Raw genomic sequence first — 11,477 nt, 5'->3', positions numbered from 1 at the left:
CAATTAACTGCAGGTATTATAAAGACGAGGATTACCATTATCAATAACAAATAATTAATTAGTCTATCTCTATTTTTGTTTATTTATTCATTTATTTAGTTAATTTAAGGACAAAGTATAGAGAAACACGTCTCAGTTTTTGATTTTAATTCAAGAGGTCTGGCAACTTGTGCCATATAAAAACTACACTTTGAATAAATAAAAAAATCTATTGCAGAATCATGTTTTTGTAGAAATATGCTTAAACATATAGAAAATCCATTATCATAAATCCACTCCAAAACTATTTACAACATTAATACTATGTGCATCAATATCAGTTTAAGCAAAACAGCAAAAATCATAGTAAGAAAAGTCTGATTTATTAAAAACATGACGTCACAGTAAATCTTATAAGATCAGAATCTATTGATTGTCTTCAGAGAGAATCCAAGACATAAGCGGAAGAAATTAAGTAATCATGCCAGGCAAAATATGGATGATTGGAGTATTCAGATCTTCTCAGTCATAAAGGTCCCTGAAAGTCAGACTCCTGTTAAAGCAGAAACACATCAAATGTATAATTAACAAAATAAACTGAATATAACAACCAGCACGGCCACTGTCCACTTATTTAAACCCAGAATGACAAATCGTCCACTGGAGCGCACCTGTCAGGGTAGTGGGACGCAAGCAGTGGGTCAGGTGTGCTGTAATGAGAGCGTTCCGGAGACCATGATCTGTGAGGACTCAGAGAGCGATGGCGGGAAGGGGATGAGGAGCGCATAGTGGAGGAGAGGACGGGAGAAACCGCTGAGAGACCCTGCCTGCGCAGCTCCTGTACTGCCCGCTCCCTGATAGAAAGAGGCAGAGATGAACATAGACTGGACATTCAAATTTCTTAGTCTTCATTGTTCAAACCACAAATAAATAAATATATTCATTACTGGAACTGGAAAAACATGAGGATGAGTAAATAATGACAGAATGTTCACTGTCCCTTTAAAGGGGTCCTATTGTGCTTTTTTACATGTTCAACTTTCTTTAGTGTGTAATGTTGCTGTTTGAGCATGACAAAGATTACAAAGTCACTCCAAAGGGAGTTATTTGCTATATCAGTAACACTGTTTCTGAACTCCCTGAAACGCCTGCATTGTAGTCTTGAGTTTTCATCTGGGAACGAACATGTCACAATATTCCTCATTTAAATAATTCCCGCCCAAGGCATATGCAAAAAAAGCTGCGAGACCTGGTTGAGTTGAGTTAGTAGTGTTGTAATGTTAAAGGGTTAGTTCACCCAAAAATGAAAATTCTGTCATTTATTACTCACCCTCATGCCGTTCCACACCCGTAAGACCTTCGTTCATCTTCAGAACACAAATTAAGATATTTTAGTTGAAATCTGATGGCTCAGTGAGGCCTCCATAGGGAGCAATGACATTTCCTCTCTCAAGAGCCATTAATGTACTAAAAACATATTTAAATCAGTTCATGTGAGTACAGTGGTTCAATATTAATATTATAAAGTGACGAGAATATTTTTGGTGCGCCAAAAAAACAAAATAACGACTTATATAGTGATGGCCGATTTCAAAACACTGCTTCAGGAAGCTTCGGAGCATAATGAATCAGTGTGTCATGATTCGAATCATGACACCAAAATATTCTCGTCGCTTTATAATATTAATATTGAACCACTGTACTCGCATGAACTGATTTAAGTATGTTTTTAGTACCTTTTATGGATCTTGTGAGAGGAAATGTCATTGCTCCCTATGCAGGCCTCACGGAGCCATCGGATTTCAACAAAAATATCTCAATTTGCGTGCCAAAGATGAACGAAGGTCTTATGGGTGTGAAACGGCATGAGGGTGAGTAATTAATTACAGAATTTTCATTTTTGGGTGAACTAACCCTTTAAGTGGCATGACATTTCCTAAACACCCTCAGAGCGGTTGACCAATCACAACACACTGGTCCAGCCGACCAATCAGAGCACACTGTGCTCTTCAGAAGGAGGGGCTTCATAGATACAGAAACTAAACAGAGCGTTACTGACAGACTGGGTGGAGCGGTGCTGAAACAATGTCAAATATGTGAAAAATAATGTGTTTTTCGAACATTCAAACATAAAAAATCATGACTTTGTAAAAGGTCCTCTTTAAGGTTTGTGTCTCACCTTTCAAAGCGCTCAGTAGACAGGTGTCTCTTAGTCATCTCAAGATCTGCCTCCAGCTGGGTTGATCGTGTCCTCAGCTGAGCCATTTCCCTACTCTGAGAACTCCTAGAGACAGTAAGTGGAAGATGAAGACAATGAAAGACAAGAAACAGCCGCATGAGATGTCGTATGTGTATGCGCACTCACACTTTGCTGTCAGCCATGCTGAGTTTGTCCTTGAGAAATTGTATTTCTGTCTGTCTTTCCTGAGAGGTGAGCTGCCTCTGTAGCTCCTTTTCTCGTGAGGACACCAGCAGGCTCTCCAAAGTCTGAACAGACAGACGTTCACTGGTCAGCTGCTTCTGTAACAGCTCCACCTCAGAGCGGCATGATTCCAGCTCACGCTGCACCTGTATGAGCACGTTCACATTATTTACATATCAGTTCAATTTCAGTTTGTCCCTGTTTTGCCAGTTTGGTTGCTTTAAAACATAAATAAATGCATAAGTACCTCAAGTAGGTAATATTGTTTTACTGGTAGACTGATATAAACCAATCAGAGCACTCACAGCCTCTTTGCCTGCATCCAGTTTGACGCAGAGCTCTCGTGTTTTTTCCAGGTCAGTCTGCAACTGTGTGCGCTCAGTCTGGGCCTGACGCAGATCCTCCTCCATGTGAATCATCTTTCGGTTCAGCTGAGACAGCTGACTATTACAGCTTCGCTCTGCACTCAGTGCCTGGACACAGCAACAAACCACAGTTTATGAGAGACTGAGTTAACTAAAGCTGAGTGCACACTACTGAAGACTGCAGAGCATTAGTGACAGACACATGCTGCGGATTTGCTACGACCTGAGACTTCTAAAATCTTCGGTCTTGTATTGAGCATTTGGGTTGAGTTGAGAATCTCTCAAAAAACATCAAGATGACCAAATGACCTGTTGAAGGCTGCTCTCCAGGCTATCGGCTCTTTCTTTGAGTCGAAGGATCTCAAGACGGAGTTCAATGACAGTGGTTTCAGCATGCTTGGCCTGTTCCTCCCAGCTTTCCAGCTGAAGAGATGCTTTTCTTCGAGACTCTTGAAGCTCCCTGCACTCGCGCTCCTGAAGAAGAAGAATTGAAACAGATTACAATGAAAATATAATACTCTAATTCACCTGTAGTCATAGAACATGCTTGTCGTCCATTTACTTGACTTTACCTTAGCAGACAAAAGATCTTCAGTGCGCGAGATGTCAGAAATGTGACCTTGCACTTTTCTCTGCAAGTCTTCTAATTCCTCATTAGCTTCATCCAGCTTGAGCTGTAGAGTCTGAAATGAAATGAAAGAAAGAAAATTGGATGTCTTGTTACCTTATTTATTGGAATGCCCTTGAATAAAAGTTTGGTACCTGATTTTCCAGACGTGTTTTGTCAAGATCGTCCTTCAGCTGACAGTTCTCTTGCAACGTGGCATCTTTGACTTTCATCACTGCACCCATTTCTTTTTCAGAGTCTGACAACTTCCATCTCAGAACATCCAGCTCTCTTTCTCTGCCAGCTACGGTCTCCTTCAGAGCTCTGTGGACAGGAAGTCACGTCATTATCCTCATTTTTCATAGTCATTCATATCGCATAATCATAAATCTTTTGAGGAAATTCAGTTACATTTTAGGGTGTATTAGTCTAACTGAATACTAATATTCACATATCACATACTCACACACTCACGTACTCAAATGCTGGTTTATAGTTTTATATCCACAGAGGAAACTACATTATTGTTCAAAAGTTTGGGGTCAGTAAGTAATTAATACTTTTATTTAGCAAATATGCAAATTATAAATGTCAATTAAGACATTTATAATTTTGAAAAATAATTTTTATTTTAAATAAAGTCTTTTCTTTTCAATCCTGAAAAAATCATCATATTCATCAGCGAATCATCATATTAGAATGATTTCTGAAGGATCATGTGACACTGAAGACTGGAGTAATGATGCTGAAAATACAGCTTTGCCATCACAGGAATAAATTACATTTTAAAATATATTAAAATGGAAAACATTTTTTTTTATTGTAAAAATATTTCACAATATTACTGTTTTTACTGTATTTTTCATTAAATAAACAAAGCCTTGGTGAGCATTGGAGACTTTAAATCTTACCAACCCCAAACATTTGAATAGCAAAGGAGAAACTACACAAAACAATTCTAGGAAATGAAACATTTTATACCCAGGACTATATAAGGGATAATGTACTTTTTATGACATTAAAGAAGCATTGGTATGTTGCCATGGACAATGGCAAGTCAAATATTTAGTATCAGTAACCGCTCAATGCTGAAACTGGCCAATCAGAATCTAGTATTTCAGAGAGCTGTATAATAATAAGCATGAGCTACAGTCAAAAACAACTATGGCTATAGACTAGTCATTTCAATTACATCAACATTAGCATTAAGCTTATACCTTGATGGTGAGCATAACACACTGTGTAATGAAAAGAAAATAATACAGTAAGCTACACATTATACAGAACTTCGGTAACAAGAATCATTTCAATCCTTACAGTCTCAAAATCAGTACACATGACTGTCTGCTAATCTGTGAAAATGAACAGAGAACCTACATTAGAGTTGTCTCGAGATCCTCGGTTCTTTGTTTCAAACTCCTAATGGTTTTCTCCTGCAAATAAATAATGATATCAATAAACGTACAAACTAACTGGAAAGCAAGTCACCTAAAACACACTCCAAAATATGTGAGGTTGGTACCTTCTCATCTAGCTGGTCATGTGTTGTGCTGAGCAGATGTTGCTTATTCTCCAGATGTTCCTGCAGCGTGTCTCTGTGCTGGTCCAGCTCTGAGATTGTGCCTCTCAGTGTGCTCACCTCCTCTCGCAGAGCGGTCACCTGCCTCAGCAGAGAGTCTGAAACAGTGACACACATGCACTCTTTAAACACTAACATTATTGCAATTACCCAACTGATTAATTCAAAACATTCTTCCAAAAACATGACATGCAACTGTTCAATAGTTTGGAGTCAGTAAGATCTTTTTGAAAAAAAAAGCTGCATTTATTTAATCAAAAAACAGTAAAAACTGTAAAAATGTGAAATATTATTATAATTTAAAATCACGGTTTTCTCTTTGAATATAATTTGTAAAATAAAATGTAATTTTTTTTTTTTTTCCAGTCTTCAGTGTCACATGATCCTTCAGAAATCATTCTAATGCTGATTTGATGCTCAAGAAACATTTCTTATTACTGTATCAAAGCAATGTAAAAATGGTGATAATTTTTTTCCAGGATTCTTTGATGAATAGAAAATTCAAACAAACAGCATTTATTTAAAACAGAAATATTTTGTAACATCATGAATGTTTTTACTGTCACTTTTGATCAAATAAATCCAACCTTGCTGAATAAAAGTATTAATTTCTTACCAAAAACAAAAGAAAAAGAAAATTGTATTGACCCAAACTTTTGAACAGTAGTATATTCTTCCCACAACTTTGGCATTATATATATATGTGTGTGTATCTGCAGATATATAACCGCAACTGTTTAAAGGTCCCGTTTTTCGTGTTTTTTTGAAGCTTTGATTGTGTTTATAGTGTGCAATATAACATGTGTTCATGTTTCGCGTGTAAAAAAACACAGTATTTTTCACATAATTTACTTATCTGTATACCGCTGTTTCCACTGTCATAAAAACGGGCTGATGACTTCCTTGTTCTATGAAGTCCCTCCTTCAGAAATACGTAAAGAGTTCTGATTGTGCCAGCGGTTCCTGTGTTGTGATTCGACAGCTCTGAGTGAACCTTGCCCGGAAAGGTCACGCCTCTTACCATAACGTGGAGATGCACGCGCTCAGTGTTATTGTAAACATGTCTTTAATTTTACCCTATCAATTTGAGCCGGAATCAGACCCGGTGATTGGACTGCGGGATGAAAATAACAGCGTTTCGACGACATGGCGACAAACACACTCTACAAACGCAACTCTTGTGTATTCCTGTGGGCGGAGGTTAGTCAAAAAACTGTTTTAGTGACGTCATTAAAGAAGGAAGTAGAGGGATGTAGTCCAAACTGGCCGTTCGATGTAGGCGACTTCTGTTAAATAAAATATCTCGCTTGGCATTGAACTTTGAGCTTTAAAATTTTACAGATTTTATTTATACTCTAACAACAACATTACACACTAACTAAAGTTTGAAACATGGGATCACGAAGAACGGGACCTTTAATAAAAGGGCAGATTAAATGTATTGTCTGGTTTTCTCACTGCTCTTCTCATCAAGCATTTTATTTCTCTCCTGAGTGTTTTGTAGATCTCCAATCTTGTTGGTCAGTCTCCGCTGATTCTCACTCAGAGAGCTTTCCATCTGAGTATTTTCCAGTCTGGTACACACACACACACACACACACACACACACACACACACACACACACACACACACACACACACACACATAAAATAATTAATATTCAAAGTACTAAGCTAACAAAACATTTAAACCTACTTTCAGCACACTGAAATATGAACACATCTACGGTAGCTGTTTTTGATTGTACCTGAGGCTGCTGCACTCATTTCTGAGGCGGCTGAGTTCTTCCTCACTGGCACTGAGTTTTCGCCCAAGTGTGTGAACTTCCCCCTCCAGACCCATCATGGTCTCCCTCATCTGAGCCTGCCTGCTTCTCTGTTCCCCTCGCTCCTGCTCCATCTGCGACACACACAAAACAATGACACTATCCATAACAATAACTGTCTATGACAATAACTACAGTTTATAGTATAGTATGAAACAGTATAGTACAATATGTTATACTATGGTACTATTTGATATGGTGTAGTATAGTGTAGCCCCAGAGGAAAACTGCATTGCTTAGAGCTTTCATAATGCACATAATATACTTGGGATTCAATTCAGGACTTTGCAGAATTTTATGAAAATGTTTGAGTTTAAATTTTGTATTTCGGCAAATCTGAGTTCGGTTTGAAAAAAAAGGTCTCACTAGACTTAAAGGGTTAATTCACCCAAAAATCTTCTTTCAGATGAACACAATCAGAGTTACATTAAATAATATCCTATCTCTTCCAATTAAACTTTATAATGGTTGTGAAGGGGGTCCAGATTTTGAAGCCCCAAAAAAAAAAAATCCATACGGCTCTGGGGGGTTAAAAAAGGCCTTCTGAAGCAATGGGTTTTTGTAAGAAAAATATTCACATTTAAAACTTCATTAACTATAATATCTAGCTTCCGGCAGACGGCCGTACGCAGAGTAACCCATGACCCAATGCATGACGCGGAAGCTCAGAGGAGAGAGCAAAACAAAACACCGGTCACAAATTAGAAGTCTAAAACAAGAATTTTTAAAGAGAAATGTTGGAGTATTTCAATATAAGAGAAGAGGAGCTTGAGTTTGTTGCCCAGCCCTATTTGTTTGAAGCTTACGATACTCCTACATCCTGCGTCATACCTGGCATCACAGGTTACTCTTGTGGCGCAAGTCAACTACAGTCATCTGTCGGAAGCTAGTTATTTTAATTTATAATGTTTTAAATATGGATATTTTTCTTACAAAAACCCATCGCTTCACATCAGAAGGCCTTCATTAACCCTCTGGAGCCGTATGGATTACTTTTATAATGGATGGATGAATTTTTTTGTGCTTTAAAGTCTGGCCCCCCCATTCACTACCATTATAAAGCTTGGCAGAGCCAGGATATTTTTAAATATATATCTAATTACGTTCGTCTGAAAGAAGATAGTCATATACACCTAGGATGGCTTGAGGGTGAGTAAAGATTGGGGTAATTTTCATTTTTGAGTGAACTATCCCTTTAAATATGTCTCCATTTGTTCTCCATTTAATCTTATTGTTGTCTAAAAGAAACAACTGAGATCTCATTGGTGATTTTGATTTCCTCTGGGCTATAGTAAGTATATTTTGTTCAATCTACAGCTGTCGTCACTGGTCCATAAATACAGAGCTCTTACTGTGAGTACAGCAGCCTGCAGGTCCTCCACCCTCTGCTCCAGGTGAGCTCTCTCGCTGATGGCTGTCTCCTGAGAGATCTGAAGCGACGTGCAGTTCAAAGGGAACACACATACACTCAGTGGGCTAAAAAAAGCACACCTCTCTCCTGGTATTATCCCCAGTGAGATGACTCAATTTATTACTGTACTCTAGAGCGTAAGTGATTTTCCTTTAGAGCTCCTAAATAACATCTTCATAAGACGAATATACAAGCGAACATGAATGTGATATGCAGCATATGCCGGTGTACTTGAGATCAGGTCGGAGATCGTACCTTGAGTCTCTCTCTCAGGCTGTCTCTCTCTGTGGTCATGCGGTTGAGGTCTGCTGTGGCCTCGTCCCGTTCGGCCTCCACTCTCTTCAGGATGCTCTGAGCGGTCACACTGCTCTTGGGCCCTCGCGCTGCCTTTGACCTTATCACCTCCCGCCGTAGAGCTGCTATCTCCTCTTGAGCCTGCAGGGGGAGTTAGGGTACACTGTTTTGTGAAATACTGGATGTATAATAGGGGAAAGCTTTCTTTCTGTGTAAGAAAAATATTATGAGTGGAAATATGTTTAAAAAATCTGACACTATACATATAATGTGTTTTTATAGTATATATTTATAAAAAAATATATATAAAATTATATAATAATTTATTCAAACTAAATGTGATGCATGTGCTAAAAAATATTGCTCTAAAATATTAAATGAACATTGTTTTAGTAATTTAATATTATAAATAATATAAAATTAAATAATTGTTTGTACAGTATATTGTCATTGTAGTGAAGCCAAAACAAATGACCAAAATATTATCTGGCAAATTATATATATATGTATATGTGTGTGTGTTTGTGTAATTTGATCAAAACAAATTTGATGCATGTGCTAAATATTAGTAATGTTTTATTATTTAATTTAATATTTTAATCAATGTAAAATTAAATAATTGCTTTTACTGTATATTGTCACTGTAGTCAAGCCAAAAAAAATTATCAAAATATTATCTGGCAAATAATATTATATATATTAGCACATGCACATTTTAGCACATGCATCAAATTTGTTTTTATCAAATTTTATATATATATATATATATATATATATATATATATATATATATATATAATTGTGCTAAAATATTAATATTGTTTTATTAATTTTATATTTTAATAATACTATATATATATATATATATATATATATATATATATATATATATATATATATATAATTTGATCAAAACTAATTTGATGCATTTGCTAAAAAAGTATTGTGCTAAAATATGAATATTGTTTTATGAATTAATTTAATATTTTATCCAATATAAAATTAACTGTTTTTCTGTATATTGTCATTGTAGTGAAGCTAAAACAAATTATTAAAATATTATAATACTTATAATAAATATATACTTAGAAATATATAATAAATAAATATTATAAAATATATAAATATATATATATATTAATTTGTCAAAAACAAACATGATGCATGTGGTAAAAATTTTCTATTAAAATATTACATTATAATATTTGAATAATTAAAAAAACATTTTGTAAAATATTTTATTGTCTATACCTCAGTGACATAAAATTGCAAGTTAAACATCAGCCACTAAGAATTAACTATGTGGTTTTCGTTTTTTGTTTTTTTAATACAATGTGTGTGTCATTAATTGAAGAATTTTGGGAGGTTTGGAGCTGTCTACCTGCTGGTAGTGCATTCTGGTCTTGTCCCGTTCAGCTGTGAGCACTTTAACATTGGCCTGGATCTCTGAGAGATGACGCTCGTGTTTCTCCAACATGTTTTGCAGTTCATCTCTTTCCCGTAACACCCTCATGAGCTCTGAATCATATGTGCCACCCTTTAAAAAGAGAGAGAGAGAGAATTTCTTTTAGCATTAAAATAAACTAATCTCACTAATACTACAGCATTGATGGCCTATTAGTACTTTAACAGGTGAGTGTCTGGTGGGACTGCGATGGGTAGATGCCCCTTTGACGGGGCTGAGAGAGCGACGAGCCCTCAGCATCCTTCTCAGAGCCTCCGCCTCCTTACCTGGATCAGAATATTGAGAAATAAAGAAATAATATTTCAGCTGTTCAGGTAAATGTGAGAAACAGAAGAGGTATATTTGGAGATAATTAGTTTAAAACTTTAGTAATTTCTGGCCTAAAGCAACATCTCAACCTCCTGTTCTTGCTCATCAGCTGAGTTCACTTCAGGCTCCCTGATCCAGTTTTGACGGTTTCTGGCGCCACCTGTAGGGAGTACTATGTTACTACAACATATAAAAATTTAAATTTCAATACAACAAAGTAAAAATGGCATCTGTGGGGCATCCTATGCTTTATGTTTTACCAGTCATTAGTTTGTTTCTTGTATGAAGACACATTTATTTAGTGAAGTTATCATAAGAAACACAAACATTTCGATGGATATTGAGAGCTAAACATTCCAATAGAGCATCTCTAATTGTCTTGTTAAATACCAAATCATCTTATTCTGACTTACTAAACGCAAGTTTTCTCAAAAATGTATAAAATTAAACCGCAACGAGGTTGTCATGGCAACTGAGATACTACGGCGGCACGCCACTGAAAATGCGTCTCGTGCAACAATCAAAAATACTTTTTTTTTTCAAGAACATAAGGCATAACATATCCTGTGTTTTAGCATTTTAATATTTACTGATAATATCTGCAACATGCACTAAAAGTAGTATGTTTTGCATTGACACCAATTTTAGACTGGCACATAAAATCATTCACACGTTTAAAGTTACAGTATATGAACCTCACATTGACAAAAACTTGTAAATAGATTCTGCTTTCAATAAAGACAGTGCAGAAGACAACGTATTGGTTGTGTAAGTTAGCTTGTGTTACCTCTTGTAGTGGTTCTGGCAAATGAAAACGAGTGAGTTAAATTAAATCTCAACACGTTAAAGCTCTTTACCCTGAGGGATAAACAGCCACACTGACCAATCACGACACAGCATCAAACTGTCGGTCAAGATAACTGAGAGGCGACAACCAATCAGAACACTAGATCTACCTCCGTTTGCGTCCGTTGCCTTGACTACAAGTTGTGAACGCTCACGTTGAGTAGTTTTTAAGTTTATATGAAGCGGAGCTAGGCAAAATAGATATAATTTTTTTTTTTTTTTTTCAAATTAAAATGTATTGCGGTAAAATATAAATATGATGTTTCAAATGGTTGACGAAAAAACAAAAACATATATTTAGATTTAGATTTTTTTTTTGCGTTTTTATTCTGTAAATTGTGTTCAAAATTATAAACTCGGCATATAACGTGAAT

General features: G+C 36.2%; 1 protein-coding gene across 2 annotated transcripts; it reads right to left on the bottom strand.

Annotated features, from left to right (window-relative positions):
- Nucleotides 1-340: 340 nt before the first annotated feature.
- Nucleotides 341-11,192, bottom strand: tsga10 (testis specific, 10). Of its 2 annotated transcripts, none has more exons than XM_048196277.1 (18): nucleotides 11,045-11,192; nucleotides 10,347-10,417; nucleotides 10,108-10,224; nucleotides 9,865-10,020; nucleotides 8,445-8,624; nucleotides 8,131-8,208; nucleotides 6,701-6,852; nucleotides 6,411-6,526; nucleotides 4,896-5,050; nucleotides 4,751-4,806; nucleotides 3,529-3,697; nucleotides 3,339-3,449; nucleotides 3,076-3,240; nucleotides 2,707-2,874; nucleotides 2,345-2,547; nucleotides 2,159-2,263; nucleotides 651-833; nucleotides 341-532 (listed from the first exon to the last, which is right to left on the bottom strand). In XM_048196277.1, exons 3-18 carry the CDS (start codon nucleotides 10,186-10,188, stop codon nucleotides 502-504), a joined length of 2,109 nt encoding a protein of 702 aa, XP_048052234.1. In that variant the 5' UTR covers nucleotides 10,189-10,224; nucleotides 10,347-10,417; nucleotides 11,045-11,192; the 3' UTR covers nucleotides 341-501. The 2 variants fall into 2 exon arrangements, with proteins under 2 accessions (XP_048052234.1, XP_048052233.1); XM_048196276.1 differs by having other exon boundaries at nucleotides 10,108-10,214.
- Between the last annotated feature and the right edge of the window lie 285 nt (nucleotides 11,193-11,477).

Source organism: Megalobrama amblycephala, linkage group LG7, assembly GCF_018812025.1.
Source record: "Megalobrama amblycephala isolate DHTTF-2021 linkage group LG7, ASM1881202v1, whole genome shotgun sequence".
Classification (NCBI taxonomy): domain Eukaryota; kingdom Metazoa; phylum Chordata; class Actinopteri; order Cypriniformes; family Xenocyprididae; genus Megalobrama; species Megalobrama amblycephala.
This window is presented reverse-complemented; position numbering and strand designations above follow the sequence as displayed.